The 20,923-nt window shown below is 40.2% G+C and overlaps 1 protein-coding gene across 2 annotated transcripts in view; it reads right to left on the bottom strand.

Annotated features, from left to right (window-relative positions):
• The window catches only part of PDK3 (pyruvate dehydrogenase kinase 3), a 61,638-nt gene extending 41,121 nt beyond the window's left edge, over positions 1-20,517 (bottom strand). The window contains exon 1 of one of the 2 annotated variants that reach the window (XM_019757052.3): positions 20,185-20,517. In XM_019757052.3, the coding sequence (XP_019612611.1) occupies positions 20,185-20,290 (106 nt within the window). In that variant the 5' untranslated portion in view covers positions 20,291-20,517. The remainder of the gene's footprint in view (positions 1-20,184) is intronic. The other variant, XM_019757053.3, reaches the window with a different exon arrangement.
• Between the last annotated feature and the right edge of the window lie 406 nt (positions 20,518-20,923).

The following is a 20,923-nucleotide window of genomic DNA, read 5'->3' as shown; positions in this document are numbered from 1 at the left end:
TGTGGAATCACGTTTTGCCACGCAATGAGCACCAAAGGTACGAAAAACAAACTTCAACTTTTAGAGCTTTTTGGACTTCAGAACTCAGATACAAGACAGCGGTCCTGCAGAACAGTAAAACCAAGGTCACGTGCCGAAGGCACACTTGGGTTTGAATCCTGACTCGAGCAGCCACAAGCTTCATGAACGTGGGCAAGTGTCACTACAATTCTAAGCCTCAGTGTTCCTATCTATAAAATAAGAACAGTACTTGCTCGTGGACAGGAAGAATTAACATTGTTAAAATGGCCATACTACCCAAAGCAATCTACAGATTCAGTATAATCCCGATCAAAATACCAATGGCATTCTTCACAGAATGAGAAAAAATAATCTTAAATTTTATATGGAATCACAAAAGACCCCGAATAGCGACAGAAATCTTCAGAAGGAAGAACAAAATTGGCGGTATCATGCTGTATGATATCAAACTATACTACAAGGCTGTGGTAATCAAAACAGCACAGTCCTGGCATAAAAACAGGCATACAGATCAATGGAACTGAATAGAGAGCCCAGAAATAAATCTATGCCTATATGGTCTGTACCTATATGATCATGTAATGTATGACAATGGAGCAAGAATATACAATGGGGTAAAGACAGTCTATTCAATAGATGGTGCTGGGAAAACTGGACAGATACATGCAAAAAATGAAACTGGACCACCTTCTTTCTCCATATACAAGAATAAACTCAAAATGGGTTAAAGACTTAAATGTACGACCTGAAACCATAAAACTCCTAGAAGGAAATATAGGCAGTAAACTCTCTGACATTGCTCTTAGTGATTTTTTTTTTATATATGTCCTCGGGCAAGGGAAACAAAATAAAAAGTAAACGTGGTGGGACTACATCAAACTAAAAAGTTTTTGCACAGCAAAGGAAACCAAACAAAACGAAAAGACGTCCTACGGAATGAGAGAAGATATTTGCCAATGATACATCCAATAAGGGATTAATATCCAAAATGTATAAAGAACTCATACAACTTCACACCAAAAATACAAACAATCCAATTAACAAATGGGCAGAGAACCTGAATAGACATTTTTCAAAAGAGGACATACAGATGCCAATAGACATATGAAAAGCTGCTCAACCTCACTAATCATCAGGGAAACGTAAATTAAAACCATAATGAGATATCACCTCACACCTGGTCAGAAAGGCATCATCAATAAATCAACAAACAATAAGTGTTGGCGAGGATGAGGAGAAAAGGGAACCCTTGTACACTGTTGGTGAGATTGCAAATTAGTGCAGCCACTATAAAAAACAGTATGCAGGTTCCTCAAAAAATTAAAAACAGAACTACCTTATGACCCAGCAATTCCACTTCTGGGTATTTACCTGAAGAAATCCAAAACACTAATTGGAAAAGATATACGCACCATGTTTATTGCAGCACTATTTACAACAGCCAAGACATGGAAGCAACCTGAGTGTCCACTGATAGACAAATGGATAAATACAATGGGATATTACTCAGCCAAAAGAATGAAATTTTATCATTTGCAACAACATGGATGGACCCAGAGATTATTATGCTAAGTGAAATAACTCAGACAGAGAAATACAAACACCATATGATCTCACTTACACGGAATCTGAAAAAACGAAATAAATGAACAAACAAACTCATAGATTCAGAGAACAAACTGATCACCACCAGATGGAAGGGGGTTTAGAGGATGGGTGGAAAAGGTGAAGGGATTAGGAAGTACAAATTGCCAGTTATAAAAACAGGCACGGGCCTGTAGAGTACAGTATAGGGAATATAGTCGATAGTATTGTAATAACTATGTATGGTGTCTAGTGGGTACTAGACTTATTGGGGTGATCACTTCCTAAGGTTTATAAAAGAATAATCACTATGTTGTACATCTGAACTAATGCTGTACGCCAACTGTAATTGAAAATTTTTTTAAAAAGAAAAAAAGCAGTACCTATTTCGTAGAGGCTATGGTGAGGTTTAAAAAGTGTTTAACACTTAACATTAACAAGTTCTTAAAATGTGAAAGAGGGGGCTCATCAAACAGCAATCATTAACTGTGCCAATGATGATAAAGTGAAACAGCCTGAGGCCATGTGTGCCAGATCAAATAGGCTGGTACCTGCTGAGCCCTGAGAGCGTGACTGTGCGACGCTGTGCTCACTTGATGATTCCACATAATTAAAAAAAGATTAAAAAGGATTAAAGTGTGTTCCGTGTCCCTATCCACCACTTCCATTCATTTTAAAATGAAAAGGCCTTGATGCTTACATTGGTCAACTCTGCCCTAACTAGAAAACTCAACCAGTCACGGCATGGTCTAAGGACCAAACTTCAGGAAGCATTTATGCTAGCCTTCTTGGATTTATCGACCTTCTCTAAAGTGGCAGAAAAAGAAACTTTATTTGTGTCTACCTATATCCCTCATGGCACCGATCAGAGTACCTCTCCTATGGTAGCTTCTCACTGATTTACTGGAAGAATACATAATACTTTCAGAAGTTTGTATTTTTAAAAGAGTACCTAAAAAATTTCAGGTTTTGCCTCCTACATTTTAATTTAGCTCTTGAGATGAATTCTTTGTACTCATACTTTAATTATACACTAGCTCAAACAGGGGGATAAGCCTTTTTTAGTTAGTTAATGAGCGAACCTAAAAATAAATACGAAATGCCTGACTTTTTTTAACCTTTCTGTAGTTTTCCTCATATAAGTTGAAAGCATTTTATCCTGTGTATTAATGCTGGAAACTCAGTTTAAATCAAGGGGTTCCAATAATCTTTTTTTTAGGAAACTTACCCCCCCAAAAAAAACACCTTTTGGCTTTAATTGAATGTCCTCTCAAAAGGGTTCTGTTTTTATAAGTCTTCTGGCATATTGAGTATTTTCCAGTTATTCTTTCCAGTTATTTGACTTCATTTTTTCCCACTTACGTGGCTTTTCTACATTCCTTAATTTTGATTTTCTATTTTTGTTCTGCATTTTTCTATATACTTCATCTTACTCAAATTTACCAATTAAATTATTCCTCGGTATCAGTTCAGAAGATGACAATGAAGGAGTGGGTGAGGGGCATGGAAAATTCTGACGAGTGAACACAAATTAGTCACTGGCTTTAACACACTCGTGTATTTCTTCACTTGTTCTTCCTCATTTGATGACTCTTTCATTCTCTTCTGTTTTCTGCTTGTTTTTCATACTTTGCCCTTTCATTGAGAAGTTGGAGACAGTCAACCACATTTGCAAAAGATATGATTTGCTTTGTTTAGAAAGGTTCCAAATAGCTTTCCATTCACTGAGACATAAGATGATAGACACAGAAACACGAACGGCTTTGGATTTAATGCAGGGAGCCTCTCACTGCGGGTCACCATAAGAAAAGAGCATTTGACTAGCCTTCTGAGAACAAGAGTTCAGACTTATTATTCTTTATACCTGGTTTCCACAGTGGCCTGTATTTCCAGTGAATCTTTAATCCTCTTTTCAAATAATTTACAGGAAGCAGAAAAAAACAATTATTTCTTCAGTTAATGAAGTAACTTGATGAGATAGCTTATAATTAAAGCAGACGGCTGAGCATATTCCTCCCCCCCCCACCCCGCCAAATGAAGTCTCCTGTGTGGATTACTTGAGGCTATCTTTGTCCACATCTTCCAGTTTTAACACTTGGTGGGGGATGGTTTGGGAGTGGTAGTAATGGGATCAGGGAGTGGAAAAGGAGAGCAACAAATGGAAAAATTGCTAGCAAGGCACCAAAAACCGGCAGAATGAATGATCAGCTTGTTCAGATAATGTTGCTTTTTCTATACTGTCAATTAAATATTTGCATTTGCAATGTATTTTTACTATTTATTAACCATTAAAATAGCTAAAATATAACCAAGAAAATAATATTTTTAGGGGCAGCTCTTTGATTTTCCTCCAGTTGTAATTATAACATTTCAATCTTTTGAAAACATTGAATTTTGGAATAAGTAATTCTTGGACTTACCAGGGCTAAACAATGATTAATAGTCCTTCAAAGAAACAACCTGAAATGTGAATGGAGAGCTACTAAATGATTGTGGTGAACATCCTTCAAAAGAATCCCTTATATTTTTTGGGCTTCAATTATAGTTTTATTATTTTTTTTATACTTTTAAATATTTGTTTTACTTCCAGGTCTAGAAGTACTTTTTCACAGCCTGAGAAGTTCAGTACTTTTCCTTTGTTTGGGAAAAGTTATTCCTGAAGTTAAAAAGAGATCAAAATAGGCAACAGATTTGGGGTCTACCAAATTTGAGACTGCCCTCACTCTAGACCAGGCCTTATTATTAAAACTCAAAGGCTGGGGACGTAACTACACGGTGGAGTGGGTGGGGCTGGAAGTAGCTGAAGGCTTCCTAACTCATGAGTCTGACCCCACAAGCACTGCCTCTCCATGGGTTTTCTCAAAGCATGAGGGCTTGGGCTAGTTGCATGGCTTCGGTAAACAAGGTGGAAGCTGCAGGGCCTTTTATGACCCAGCCTCGGATGTCACACAACTAGCCCCCTTCTGCCCTAGTCAACTGGTCAAGGCAGCCACAGCCCGCCCACACTCCACGGGAAGGGGATGAGACTCCCTCTCTTGATGGAGGGTTAGCAAGGGTGCATCATATAAAAGCATCATCATAGCCATCTTTGGAAAATGACAGCTGCCTTAAGATGTTCATGAGTAGGTGTAGAAGATGATTTATTTCTCAAATTACATTTTTAAGCATTCTTATATTGCCTGAATTTGTTTGCTATGGGGTCATTTTCTGGCCATTTATTTATCTTAGTTTCTTTCTTTCTCACTGTGGCCTTCCCTCAGATGCCTGGCGATCCTTGCTTGTTCAGTCATGTTTGAGAGTGAGGCAGCCTAAAGACTGACTACGTGAGCACCCCAAAAACCTGATTACATTGGCTTTTTGGTGAGGGTCCTAACACCACACCAGCGTTCCTAATTCCTCTTAGCTCATTCAGGGTCTTTAGAAAAGAACCCCCTTTTTGCCCTTTACTTTGCCTATGGGTAACTGCCTGCCTAATAATATTCCGATGGTCAAGGGTGGAGCATGAGCCTTCTGTTTACAGACTTCCAGTTGATTCTACCTGTCGGTCCCAACCTCTCCCCCTGCATTACTGAGGTGGGAGCCTCTCCTGGGCTCTGCTACACCTAGTTCGGCAGCCGCCCCGACCACCATGCCTTCTGAGTACATTCTAGACCTGAGCTGTCCAGTAGAGGAGCCTTCAGCAATTAGGGGAAATTTGAATATTCAATTTTGTTATGCTATCAATGATAAACTCCCCAAGTGTGATGCCTGTATCAAGGTTATTAGCAGACTACTCTTATGCTTAGGATATACGTAAGTACGAGGGGTAGTTATGATGTCTGCAACATACTCTAAAATGGTTCAGCCAAAAAAACACGTATAGAGAAGGCGGGAGGGAGACAGGAACAGATGCATGGGGTGGGAAGGAGATGAAAAGCAAATACAGTAAGTCCTCATTTAATGTCACCGATAGGTTCTGTAACTTTAAGCGAAACTGTGAATAACAAAACCCATAGGCTAACTGATATAAAGAAGAATTAGATTCCTATGACACCTCATCAATGTTATAACGAAACTCCATTATTTGAGGACCTGTTGAAGGAATCTAAAGGCTAGACATGAATGTTAACTACATTGTTCTTACAACTTTTCCTAAGGTCAGAAATTTTTCCAAATAAAGGTTTGGGAGGGACATCATTAAACAACCTAAATATTCAACGATAAGGGAATAGTAAAAAAATTTCAGTATTGCACATTTACATGGGGAAATATGCAATCATTAAAAAGAGTGTTTTTAAAGAAAATGCAGTGTTATAAAAAAGGTTTTCTTCTAACTAGAGCCAGTCTATTATCTTTTTAAAAAAAGAAAACCTAAAAAAGGTTTTCCTGTAACTAGAGCTAGTCTGTTATCTAAAAAACAGACAAAGAAACAAAAAGCAAAGCAAAAATCTCATACAGAATGTGCAGATCTTCCTGATGGGGTTTGAAGCCCATGGTACAGACCTCCATGTAAGGATTTTTCTTGTTCTTATAGGAAAAGAGGTTACAGGGTGACTGTGGTGGGGTCCTTAATGAAGGTGAGCAAAGGTTATGGATCTTTCCCTGAAGGACATCTGTGTCTGTGCTGAGGGAAAGTGAGTAATGTCCACTAACGCCTTGATCCTCTCTTTAGAAATCCTGTTTGTTTACTTTTCTGAAATATATGTTCATAAACATATTAGTGAGAAACATGCCCCTCTCTGTGTGTCAGATAAGGCCAAAGCAAGATGTAAATGAATTTCATTGTGGGTTCACCATTTGTGCCCTCCATTTGGGCAACCCCTCTGCCCCTGCCCCCGGTCACTGACTTCTATATCCTGTGGGTCCCAGGATTTCTCAGAAAATGGAAGAGTCCGTTAGCATAATACCTGGCACACTGTAGGTGTTCACTATTTCCTGATTAGCACTGAAAATTAAAATACCTAGTAAATTTCAGTATAACCTTAATATAGCAAATAAAATTCAGTGGTTCAAGCTAACATTTGCTCGTAATGGTAAATTCCTCTTATAGATAGAGCATTGTATTCTATATATTTGGTTAGGGGTATTGAAATCCTTAGTTAAGGGAAGAAGAGCTGAAAGGTAGCTAGGAAAGTGATAATAAGGTGGCAGTAATTGTCAATACGGTGTGTTGGGCCAGAGAGTGGAGAGAACAGGTATGCACGTGTCAGAACTGATACCACAAATAGAGCTTTGGCCAGCGGGAGCATGTGAGTAGCAACCGAAGCCAAAGCCACCACACAGATCCGTATCGACGTAGGATCTAGTCCTACGGTGGATGGTGAATTACAGGCTCTCTTGTTGTCATGGAAGCAAGAATAGTTAAGTAAAGGTCACACTGTATTCATCTTTGAGGTTAATTGAGGCAAAATGTTAACCATTACAGTGAACGAAAAGGATCCAAAGCCAGTCATGCTCAAAGCACAAATGAGCTGAAAGTGCTATATGTTTCTTGGAAAACGATCAGTTTATATAGCTGGGACCTTCAGCCAACAAACTTTAAGATAATTAACATTCAAGGTTAAGAGCTGTCTATGCAGTTTTTATTCTTAGCAGGAAGCTGATTCATCCAGGAAATACTGTGTCACTAATTTCCCATAATAAATGCATAGCCAACATCTACTGAATGTGTACCATGCGCCACGCAGCCTCGATGTCACCCGTGCAACAAGCCTATGATTAGATGCTATCGTTTCCATTTTGCAGATAAGGACACGGGAGTGTAGTGGAATTAAGTGATTAGCCCATGCTCCCCCCATGATAGGCACCAGAAATCAAGACGTGAGTACAAGTCTACATATTCCCAGAGACAATACTAAGCAGTCTAACGAGTGTTGGTGGTCATCAGAACAAAAGTTGTTTCCGTGTAAGTAAATAAATAGGTATCAATCTGATAGTTCAGAAATGAGAAGACCATTAGAGTAGGCAATTTCCTGATTGTCTAATACAATGAATTTAGATGAAACCTCAGCATTACAAATACTCTTGTTTGCTAGAAAGAACTACACCGGGGCAATGGTATATTATGTTGAAAGAAATGGCATATTATGTTGAATGAAAAATGCATAGGTTTAAAAGCTCAGTCTACCTGCATTTTTACTGGTTTTGCCACAATTAACTTTGCTTAGACAAGATACTTGAATCATCTGAGCTTTAGCATCTTCATCCAAGAAATGGAAACATCTACTTGACCTGGATGTTGTGAGCATTATAGCTATATCTGCCCACTACTGTGTCTGCCAGAGAGTGGTACACAAAGGTGAGTGGCTTTTGCCTCCTAAAAACAATAATTTCTGGTTCGCTTTGAAAGAGGCAGCCAAGATGTTACATCAACAACTAGCTGATGGTTTGGGAAGTCTGTTACTCAGGGCTTCTACTTTCCACGTGCAAAACTGGGAAGGTTGGACAGATGATCTCTGAGCTCAAGCTCCCACTGAATGGATCTAAGAGAAGATTTTAGGTTGTATCTCTACACTTGACAGTTCTTTATCCTACACCACCGACCTTGCCTAATATGTACATCCTGGAACAACTCTGGAAAGCACTGCTAGGAGTAGGCAGCCAAGGAAAGGAGCTAGAAATTCAGAAAAACACTATTGTCGTGCGGGAGACCCTGCTCGCTGCGCCATTTGTCGTGCGGGGCGGCCTGGGGGGTCTCTGCTCCTGCTCCCCACATAAGAACGCAGGATATGGTGAGGCCAAAAAGGAACACCCACGGAGCCATAGGTAGGGGAGTCATATCACTATGGTCTCACTGGAGGCTGGGTTCATTGGACGTGCGACCTGCTGTCCGTTTTTCTGCCAACCGACCGACGACTCTCCTCCACTCTCCTCGACTCTGCTCCTCTACTCTCCTTGGCTCTCCTTGGCTCTCCTCGGCAATCCTCGGCTCTCCTCCGTAGCCGCAGCAGTTATATTAGAAGCCAATTGGCCAACCAGCCACAGCCGACGGCCATCTACTACCCGAGCCAGCACCCTTCCACATGAGGCCGAGAGCCTGTAAACTACTTTCTGGGGCTCTGTCCCCACAACTATGTACATACATTTACATGTGTTCTGTTTGTGTTCCACCCAGCGAGCCTCCAAGGGCATTTTGGATAAAGGACAATTCGGTTAACACCTCACACATTCCCATGCACCCACCCCTATTACATAAACCTTCAAGGGAGAGATAGGGACAGCAGGAAAGCATGCCACAAACTCACAGAATTCATAAATCTTGGCATATAGCTCTTTGTTCATAGCTCTTGGGCCTGGGCAAAAACTTTACCAGATCTAATATAGTTCTTAACTCTGGAAGCACAATCACCTGGGTAACTCAAAAATACCATGCCTAAACCCTACCCCCAGAAATTGATTTAATTGGCTTATGCGGGGGACAGGTGTCACTGGTTTTCATTGCTCCCCCAGATGATTCTCATGAGCAGCCAGGACTGAGAACAACTGACTAGCATCCAATCACAAAAAATTTAACAAGGTAACAAATGAAAGAACTCCTCAGGCTCAGACAGTGGCTATTAAACACCCCAAGGTTTTCCATTTACCCATGTGTTTTTAGTCTCTGTTCATGTTTTGAGTTTTGTTTCAGCCTCTTAGGAAAGGGACCACAAACATCTTCATAATCTTTCAGCGCTGTCAACTATCGTTTTTCTCTCTTTTTCAGATACTCTTCAAAACTACTGAACACATTCATGAAGGAAATGGCTATACTTCAGGACATCGTGACTCTTGACAAGCTGTGACAGTGTACTTGCCGATCCTTTCCTGCAGCGTGCTTTGTTCCCACACTACCCCTCACCCTTTCCCTCATTCTCAGCTGTAGAGTAGCCGCAAGATGAGCAGAGGTGGTCCGATTCCTGGCTGTGCCATCTGCTGTACGTGTGGCTCATTTTCTTACCTGCCCTGAACCTCAGCTCCCCGATTTGTAAAATGGACATGACTGTGGTGAAAATTCCACTATATCATATTTTATACCAAGTGTTGGTAAGTACTCAGTAAATGCTGGTTGACTCTATTGGATCTTTTTCAGTTTCCAAAGAGTCCATTGTAATTTCCCTCTTGAACTGCTTTACTGAAGGCCAAGCTCAGGTTAAAGAGGCAGGAATGTAAGTACGTAGGTCCAAGACGACATGGAGGAGAATGTGTCAAGGGCACCAACCGAAGAAGCGGTGCCCCTGTGTCGAAAGGGCAATTTCTAGAGAAAGGGAGGCTCACTGTGAGGAAGCAACTTAAGGGTTTATTAGAAATTAAGTGCTCGCGAGCACATCACGTGACCAGTACAGGACAAGTAAGATAGCACTTACCACTTTGCTTTCTATTGAATCTCAGAAGCAGGAGAAATTAACTAAATATATACAAAATCCACAGTCAGGGATTGAGGAATATCTGCTACCAAGTTTAAGGAAACATTGTATTTTTCTACTAGAACATATCCAAGGAAACGTTCAGATAAAACCCTGAGTCTGTTCTAGTCTATGAAAATGTTAACAGTTTTTTGGAAAAAGATATGTATATGACCAATTTCAAAGGGCCCTACTGTTTGCTGGCAAAAAACACAAGGGAAAATATTTAACTTCATGTGTTCGGAAAATGTTAGAGAGAAACAGAAATTTGTTCCCAACAGTGAAACTATTATATACTGACCTCCATGCCCAGTAAGAAAGAAAGCAATCCTGGTTCAATTCAAATGGTCAAGTAGAATCCTAAGTCTAAGAATGAAAATAAAATCAAGACTGCTTGGGTGATGCTTAGGGAAATAATCTAAGATTGAGTTAGAACCCCAAATGTTCAATTAGAGGAAATATAAATATTGACCTGTGTAAATTTAATAGTTCACTGTAACTTTTGTGCCGTTCATTATGGCAGAAAGTATAATCTCAGTAAACATGAGACACTGACCAGGAATAGGGGACTCCTTGAGGGCCATGAAGGACACACTCAAACCCAGCTCTGCCCCAAGGCCAAGTATGGAGGTAAACTGCCCACACCTCCTGCCTTAAAGCAAAATGGGCCAACTGAAGATGCTTCCAGGCTAGTTTCAATGAATGCCAGCTAACCCATCCACGGTCCCCTTAGCATATTTTGTATAAGTTAACTAATTTATCAAGAAGAGTAAGTGGGCAGGAACAGCAAGTATTTCTAAAAACCTAAGGCAATAAATAAGGAACTGCCTTCACCACATTTCAACACAAATTAAAGGCAAAAGTTAGCCTATGATATTTACTTCAAATCAGAAAAGTTGTCCTATTGAATAGAATCCACAAATATAAACTACTCTGTGAACTTAGTAGGTGATAAACAGAAACAAGAACAAAGAAAGATTTGAGGTCTTAATTACTGCTGTCCAACTGGACAAAACAGAGCAAAAGCAAGTTGGCTACAAAAATCCCATCAGAAATGGCAATAAATTCCAGGATTTAGTAGCAATTTACAAACTGCTAAAGGTGATAAATCTGACCATGATAAAAACACTGTAAATGACTGAGTGTATAAAAACTCAGACTAAATAAAAAAGAAACCAACATCCGGTGTTAACATACTCGTATGTAAACATATGGGCAAAAGCTAGAAGGCTGTCACAAAAAATGGACGGAAGAATTATAGGTGATATTCTTTGCAAATGCCTTTAATTGTTGCTTTGATAATTACTTTACCAAAGCAGGGAACACTGGGAAACAATATTTACACAGCACAATAGCTTACTATGCCAAATAGACACAAGGAATTCATACAAACGATTAAAACTCCAGGTTCCAGTTACTAAATGGTCAAGGGAACTTTACACACAACAAAATGCAGAGAATAAGCCTACATGGGGAAAAATACAACTTTCAGTTTCTCTGTTACCCATTATACAATTAAAATCCTAAAACCTCATTTTGGCAGGGCTGTGGAGAAACTGGTACTTTAAACTTTGGTGACAGCTCTGTAGGTTCAAGTTGTACAATCCTTCAAGCCTTTCACATGGTGATTCCACTCAGGGGCACACACCCTATAGGTAAACAGCCCGGTTACCTAGAAAAGTCTTAGGTACCTCAAAAGTAACATTCCAGATAGCCAAGGTTTACTGTTACGAGCTTTATCATTTAAATGCAAATTAAGAACAATCACTAGAGCAATCACTTCACCCTTCTTTAACAGGGGATTGAATTAACTTATACTAAAGGCCCGAAAACTTTCTGTAAATGGCCAGATGGTAAACATTTTTGGCTTTGTGGGTCAAACCGTCTCTGTGGCAAGTACTCTGCTGTTGTGGAGGGACACAAGCCACACACAATATGTTAACAAATGGGTGTGGCTGTGTTCCAGTATAACTTTATTTACAAAAATAAGTGTTTTCAAAACTCGTAATGTACCAAAGAGAAGCCTAATGTAAACTATGGACTTTGGGCTGATAATGGTGGGTCAGTGAGGGTGTACTATAACAAATGTCCCACTCTGGTGGGGGCTGTTGACAGTGGGGGAGGCTGGATCTGAGCAAGGGAGTGTATGTGGGAGCTCCCTGTACTTTCTGCCCAATTTTGCTGTGAACCTAAAACTAGTCTTAAAGTCTATTAATTAGAAAAACAAAATAAAACAGGTGGCTGACCGTCGGGCTATATAGTTTGACAACCAGCCTATCTTACACTACAGTATTCCTAAAACAAAAGGATTTGCCCAACTCTGAAATCAGATTATTGTGGAAGTAAAATAATTTAATATGCATATGCAATATTTTTAAAAAGGAAAGCGGTGACATTTTCTGATTCCATCCTGTAACAAAACCAAGGTTTCCCAAATCTTGCCAACAGTCTGATCAATTTCGCAACGTTTAATGAGAAGAAACCACTCAGTCATCACTAGGTCAGTAAGTGTGGCCATGTCTCCCCTTCAAAAGCACACAAAACAGCAAAGACATCAAAGGAAACCAGAGCTACACCTTTAGTGCCCAGAGCCTGATAAACCAGGTTATGCTGAAATCCAGCCTATCGGAGCATTAAGGCCCCCAAAGGCCAATTCTTTCTTTAAATTTTAGATATTGATCAAGATGCATTAAGCCTCCTTAGATGTCTTTACCCTAAATGATATTGTTCTCTTCCCTTTTAATTCTGAACAGTAGGCTTCTGTCTCCAAACAGGTTAGTCTAATTCTTGGCAACTCCACACAGCAGAAAAATCTTACAGCTTACAGACAAGGTGTGTCATGTACATATATGTAAAGTTACAAAATAAACACATGCGGAAACAGAATGAGATTGTTTTTCCCTTTTGCTAGCACAATTAAAAAACAAAACAAAACAAAATTTGCATCTTCTCCAGAAACAAAATCACTGTCCTCCCCAGCCTCCAAGGAGCATAATGACTTAAAAACTTTTCGAAGAGCAGTCATTTGGAACCAAAGTCAACCTCTCAGTAGGTATCAGAACCCCAAAATACTTTCTAAAGGAAAACAGAGGCGGCTGAACCTCAAGAATAGTAAAAACAGGGAAACTGGCTGCTGCCTTCTAATAGCTAAAGGCTCCAAGGTTCACAGAACCAGTGTGATTCTGGTAGAAATCTTTGCTGTGAAAAGAAGGCCAAGTTGTCAGACAACCTGCTTTCTGGTGGTTTTACTTGGGAGATGCTATATTTAAGTGTGGGGACATTAGAGAAGTTTAAATTTATATAACAACTGACTCGATTAAAGTGACATAATTGTTAATGACCTTTCTATGTTGTCAGTAATTGCCATTTATGGAATGCCTACTCTGCAGAGAGCAAACAGCTCAGGAGGCTGTGAGACATTACAAAGAGGGCCCACTCTCCACCAAGAATAGTTTAGAATAAAATAACAGAAGCCAGGAGCAAATGCCTTTAATAGCAAATGCAGCTACGTAAAAGACAAGTACAAAGGAACTAGGAAATAAAACAAATAGGAAGTAAGTCTACGAGGAGGGGATAAAGTGATTAGTTGAAGGAACCAGAAGAGGACAGGATAAACTGAATGATGAAAAACACGTCCGAATGAAAATGTGAATCATTTCCTATGAACTCATTCAAGGTTCAGAAGGTTCTATCTTTAATTTATGTCATAACAGTCCAACTTCTCCTTTTCTTGTATCACTAAGAGAACTTTTAATTCATAACAACTACTTAATAGAGAAACAGACCTCAAACTTTGGCCGGTATAACAAAGAACTACTATAACATTAACTGCCATTCAAAGACAATAAATTGGTCCCCAAATCCTGAGAGTAACAGGTTCACAGGGGAAGAAGGAAAAGTTATATTGAGAAATAAAATCAATAAATGCTTATTCTGACCATTAAAATGTGATGTTCCTATTACTCCTAATAAAGAATTAATATGTACTATCTGAAGCCTCACTGTCCAATAGAAAGATGCAAGCCACATGTCATTTTAAATTTCCTAGCAGCCACATTAATATAAAAACACAGGTGAAATTTGTGCTATTTTATTAAATCCAGCATATCCAAAAGATTATCATTCCAACATGGAATCAATGTAAAAAGATATTGAGATATTTTACTAGTTTTATATTAAGTCTATGAAATCCAGTGTGTATCTTACACTTTCATCTCAATTCAAAGCTAAATTTCTATCAGAAATAATTGACCTATAATTAGATTTCATCAAATTTATAGTTCAGGTAGATTCACATATCCAAATCGTCCCAAACATACTTAAAAGTTTTCCAATGAACTGAATCAAGTATCAGTTTTAAATTAAAATTAAATCAACTCAGTTTCTCAGTCACACTAGTCACATTTCAAGTGCTCAATAGTCTCAAGTGCCTCATGGTGACCATACTGGACAAAGAAGGTCTAGAGAAATAAAGAAGTAATTATAAAGACAATCACTGGAACCCAAAATTCACGCCTAATGATTAAAAGAAATATAATAAAGCAAATAAGACATACACTATAGTAGAAAATTAAGGTATTAAAAACAGAAAGCAAAAGAAAATTACAGATGTTTCTCATTACAGATTAACAGACCTGTCATATATCAATAAATATAATTAGTTAAACTTAACCACATAAGAAAAAATGTTTGATTCACAAAGCAAAACTCAACTTCATATTATAATTCAATCCAATATTTAAAGCAAAGTAATACAGAAAACCTGAAAACAAAAGAATGGCAATGCTCTACCAGGAAACATAAACAAGTGGAAAACGGGGATCTAAATCTCAATGTCAAATAAGTTGAATCCAGGCCAAAAAAGCATTAAACTAGGAGAAGGACAGCATTCTGTATTGCTAAAGGGTACATCTCACAATGACAGTAACCAGATCTAAGCAGCAAACCTAACATTAACAGGCATAAAGCAAAAACCATAAGTGGTATGTGGAGAAAGAGAATCATATTATTAGGAGACTTCAACTTCTCTCGGGCCATGACAGATAAACTAGTTTTAAAAAACGTAAAAGTAAAGAAAGCTTAAACAACATAATTAATATGGTAGATCTGATATACCAAACTCTATAACCTGAGAAGAAAGCATAACCTTCTTTTTGCTGCCAAAAGATACATTCACAGGAAATGACCACATCTCGGGGTACAAAGCAAGCGTCAATAAATTAAATAATTATTCAGATAACATTCTCTGATCACAACACAACAGAACAAAATATAAAGAAACTTAGGGCTACAAAACTCTAGCCCTAAATACTGAAATAAACAAACGAAAAAGAAATAAAATATCCAGTTCAAAAAAACAACAACATAATAAACCCAAGGAAATCAGAGGGAATTAATAAAGTCAAAGTAGACATTAATGAACTAGAAAATAAAAGTCATAAAACTAATAAACGAATCCAATCATATAAACTACCCTCTAATCTAATCGAGAAAGGGGGAGGAGAGAACAAATATAAAAGAAATAAAGGGGGAAATAGCCACAGAGAAAATTAAGACTAAGAGACTACTATGTCAGTTATGCTAGTTGACTTAAAACCACAATGACTAGGGTAAATTTCTAGAGCAATGTATCAAAATGGACTCTAGAGGATAAACAGAAAATCTACACGGAGCAGTATTTTAGAATAAATTGTCAAAGAACAATAGTCCCCCAAACACAGTATGTTTTAAGAGGTTTTATAGAGGGATCCTAACAAATCTTTAAAGAACAAAAATTCAAAAGATAAATTGCTCTTAATTTAGAAAATAATTTTTTTTTCTGAAACAAGCATGACACTGATAAGAAAATCTAACAGACTGCTCATACACACATCTACAGACAAACAGCATGTGGACAGCAATATAATGAACCCAGGATTCATCATAATATTCTCTCTACTTCTGTATATGCTTAAAATTTTCCATCGTAAAACCTAAACAATTGCTTACTCAAAGAGAAAAAAAATGCCATCTAGATACCATTTTTCACTTAGCCAAAGTTTGATAACAATGTGGTGAAAGTGTAGGAAAATAGACGCTCAAACTTCCATGAGAGGATAAACAGACAACCTCTATGGAAAGCAAGTTGACAATTGTTTATCAAAATTTCAAATGCACATGCCCTTTAATGTAGCAATCCCACGTTGAGGAATTTGTCCTATATATACACTTAATGAAATGGACGCTGTAATTCACTGTAGCAGTGGTTGTCATAGCAAAGATTCGAAACAACCTACAAGCCATCAACAGGGAGTTGGCTAATGAATTATATAGCACACTCATTTAAACAAATTCTCAAAAGCCATAAAAAAGAAGTTCTGCAGATACAGATATGGAAAGCTAAGGTATTAAGCTTAAAAAGCAAGGTACAGACAAAAGTAGAACAAGCTGCTGTTGACACAAAAACAGGGAGACTAGTGGACAAAAGTGGAAGCTGACTTTTCTGTCCTTTTGCACCTTTTGAATTTGGAACCACGTGACTATAATCTCAGACCAAAAAGAAAATCTCGTTTTTAAAAACCCCATCCTTTAGAAGGCACACTGCCATTATAAACTCCTAATCCATTTAGACCACTTCCTATTCTTGCTATGCTTTGCTGTTTGGAAGGCCGTATTTCTTTCTATTTTTTTAATTTTTAAAAATTTGTTTTTTAATTACCATTGACATACAATATTATATTAGTTTCAGGTATACAAAACAGCATAGTGATTACACACTTATGTATCTCACAAAGTGATAGCCCCAATAAGTCTATTATCCATCTGACACTGTACAGTTATTACAATATTATTAATTATATTCCCTATGCTATACTTTACACCCCCGTAACTATGTTTTTTTTCAATTATAGTTGACAGTCAATATTATTTTATATTAGTTTCACGTGTACAGCATAGTGGTTAGACATTTATATATAATTATGAAGTGATCCCTCCAATAAGTCTAGTCCCCGCCTAACACTACACATAGTTTTTACAACATTATTATGGAAGGCCATATTTCAAGTAAAGATTGAGTTCAAGAAACTTTTATTATTTGAAGAGCATAGAGATAAAAGGCACACAGATGAAAGGGGGACAGTCCTCTAGATCCAGAAGGTCATCTAGTTAGTGGTATGCAACCCTGGTTATGCTTTAGAACAACCTGGGGGGGTCTTCTAAAAATACCAATACCCTGCACCCCACCCCAGATTACTTATATTAGAAGTTGGGGTGATGGGTCCCAGGCATGAAAACCACTGATCTAAATGCTTTACATCAGTGGTCCTCAACAGAGGGTGATTTTGCTCTCCCAGGGGACATGATACTGTCAGGAGATGGTTTGGTTGTCACAACTGGGGAGGGGGGAGGCTACTGGTATCTACTGTGCAGAGGCCAGGGATGCTGCTTTAGTAAACCTCCCACAATGCCCAGGACAGCACCCCCACAAAAATGACCTGTCCCAAAATGTCGATGCTGAGACTGAGAAATCCTCCTTTAAAATAAAATCACTGCTTCTGAAGTAACAACCAGTTTTAGTTTTCACTCTTAAACAAGGAAGGTACATTAGTATAATAAAGCTTGATTTCTGTTGCCATAGAAACGACAATGTATTTGTTGACACAGTTCTAACAAACACTGAAGCATAAAATTCCATGTATATCCATCCTTTCTCTGGTCTCTGTCCAGTAATTCTAGTCAAAAATTTATGTCCCGTTTGTAAAGTAGGCAGGGAGAAAGTCATAAAATTCACAAAGTGGCAGCCTGTGGGTCAACATGACCCATGCCTCTATTTTGTTTGAGCCACAGGTCTTTTAAAATATATTGAATTGGTGCCAATCAGCTGCCCCTTCTGAAGCCAGCATATATACCTGGGAGTTTGCCACAGTCCCCACCTGGTCCTTTTAAGCATTTGAGGTGGCCCTCCCCTGTAGTTTTCTCGAATCATGCACAGGCAGAAAGCCTCTTTACTCTTTTTCCTCCTCACCTTAAAAATATCCCCACACCCATTCTAAATTCTCAAACTCCCACACACTTGCCAAAATGGAACTTCTATCAAGAGCTAGAAGAACTAAGAGAAAGGTACTACTTGAGATGACCTTTTTGTGACAACTCTCTTCTTCTAGTTGACGTCATTAAAGGTAGGCTGCCTGCCACCTGATTCATCTGAGTGTTACAAACTAGGCTTGCAGTTTCTAACAGTTCCACTACAATTATATATGGCTCTTCTGTGAGCTTCCCTTATAAGGAAAAGACTTCAATTATTAGGCTTCTTCCATCATCCTACATTAGTACATTCCTCCAACCCTCCCCAAACAGGTCAGAGCCTTTTATGGGAAATAGCTATCAAAAGATTTAATAATTTTCTTTTAAAAAGCATATCCCTTTTTCTTTGAAATTGCAATCACGGACTTTGGAGCTGTGCTTTAGAGATTAACTGATATAATCCACACATTTTATTAATGAGGAAAATGAACCCCAGTGAGATTCAGTCACTTAGCCAAGGCCACACTCTTGAGTTAGTGGCAGAGCAAGAATTAGAACATTTGTTTCCAGATACTGGTCCCATGGGTTTTCCATGATAACTCTATCCCCTACTGTGGCTTTTCTACTCAAATGGCATCCTTGCCAAGACACCTACTAACATGGGTAGATACCAGCTGCTATAGAAATAACTCAAGTGAAATTTCACCAAGCTATTAGAGCTATCACTTCAACTTTGAGGGTGGAAAGGAGGAATTAGGAGTTTCTGGGTTCTTTTTGTTCCTTTATATTGTGACAACCTTAATGAAAGGTTATTGATACTTTCAGAATCTTCTATAAACCATAAATTAGAGATGGCAAACACACTATAGCAACATGACATTTTCTTTCCAAACCCTGTAGTCAGGAGCTGCCTTAAACCTCTAAAATTCTCACAAGTGGCCAGAGATGGTAGAGTAAAAAACTACCGAAAAGCTTTGGGCAGCGAAGTTTAAGATGCAAAGATCAACATCTCATTGAACTTTGACTTTCCTTGTCATTCTCTGGCAAATTGGTTTCTTAAAACTTAATTTGGTCTTAACTTTAAACTATTCCTCTCTTCCTATCCCAACTTAAGTACAGTCATCACATTTTGCATGTTGAGTCTTCCCCGAGTGTTCTACCTACTCTGCACTTTAGTTTTCATGCCCACTTGACACCATCCCTTGATTTTTACATAAAGTTCATGAAATGAACGGACGTTGATAATGGGTTATTTTCCCTTGAGAACTTAGAACATCTTTGCTGCTCCATTTTATTTGTTTTTAAGGATGCCGAATTCTATTCTGATACCTGAGTGGTTTACTTTCAGGTGTTTCACAATCAGCTCCCTCGCATTCAGCAATTAGGAGTATTCGCTCAGCGGTTGAAAAGGCACCACTCTGGGGAAACATGATCTAATTAACATATGGTGATGGAATCTATTCCCATCTCAGCTAGGCCTCAGGCAGAATGGGGGCTGTGTCCGCTGCGCTCTCGCAACTCCATCCGTGGAAGCGGCCCACCAGCCCACTCCACTGGGGAGATGGTGGGTGGGACACAAAAGGAGAGGCAGGACAAAAGGTGCTGGCCCGGAGGCCGGGGTTGTATCCTAAGGCTAGGAGCCCACACGTCCTCTCCTCCCCAGCATCCAAGCTTTTGCAGCCCAGGCCTCTAACTGTTTTAACATAACACTAAGACGGCAACTGTTCGAGTCCTGCCGCTCCCGCCACCCGCGAGCACCTTAGAGCAGCAGAAAAGGAACAAAATGCCATTGCATAATTTATTCGACTTCAAGGTGTTTCTAAACAGCTCTTACACAACCAAAAAAAAAAAAAAGCATCTAAAAATAAAAACGTTAAAAAGCCACCAACATTCCGCTGGTAAGTTTTAAAGGCGGTGAGGTCTGTGTCAAGTAGATTTGAAGCTAACCATGCAGGTTTGGGGAGTACCGCCCGGGATGAGGGTTGTGTCTGTGGGTAGGCCCCTGGCCAGTGTGCGGGTGCCAGGCCTTGTCCCTGTGAGCCCCGAAATAAGAGCCCGGGGAGAGCCCCCGGGCATCCCGTAACCCCGCCCGTGGTTCCCACGACTTTGCCCTGAGGCTGCGGAGACCCGCGGCAGCAGCGGCGGTACCGGAAGGTAGTGGCCACGGGGCCGTGGGGGCTGTGGCGACCGTGGGGACCCGCGGCCTCGCACTCACCGAAGTCCAAGAACTGCTTGATGGAGAGCGGCGATGGCGAGAAGCGCGAGTAGCGCTCGATCTGCTTGGGCACCGTCTGTTTCATCAGCCACCAGAACAGCCGCATTCTCGCCGGGGCAGTGCACAGACCAGCCGAGACGCGCAGGCGGCAGCAGGGGCCAGTGCAGCCGAGCGGCACGGAGCTGATGCGTTCTCCAAGCGCGTACCCCGGCCTCCGCCTCGGCCTCGGCGCCGCGGGTGCAGCCGCTGCAACAGCAGCAACAGCAGCAACAGCAGCAGGAGCAGCAGCAGCAGCAGCTCCCGGGCCGCGGCCGGTCGCCCGCGGCTTCCCCACGTCCCGCCCACAGGGGCGGAGCCGGCCGCCGCACGTACGCGGCGCCCGAAGGGCACGGGGAGCGCGGGAGGCGCGCGGCCGCACGCGCCGGCAGCTGATTGGCCGCCGTCTTCGCTTTCTTTTGCCGGAGTGCGACCCGACGCCGGCTCCTTCCTTCCCGGCTTTTGGGACTCAGCAGGGCGGCCAAGTGCAGCTGCTCTGAGTCCCGCTCCCGACTAGGTCCTACGTAGCAAAAAGGTGGCGGAGGTAAAGGGCGATTGTGAGGAGGCCTGGAGCCCACGTGAGGAATCTGACCCTACGCTTCGCTCCAAGCCCCTCTCAACCAATGGCACCTTTTCCGGGAGGCCTGCTCAGGGGCTGGCTGTTGCGCCTCAAGGTGTTTGTTTCATCTTGACACTTTGATTT

Source organism: Rhinolophus sinicus, chromosome 18 (assembly GCF_057876585.1).
Source record: "Rhinolophus sinicus isolate RSI-liver-muscle chromosome 18, RSI-T2T, whole genome shotgun sequence".
Classification (NCBI taxonomy): Eukaryota; Metazoa; Chordata; class Mammalia; order Chiroptera; family Rhinolophidae; genus Rhinolophus; species Rhinolophus sinicus.
The sequence above is the reverse complement of the archived record's forward strand: the minus strand, read 5'-3'. Positions and strand labels throughout refer to the sequence as shown.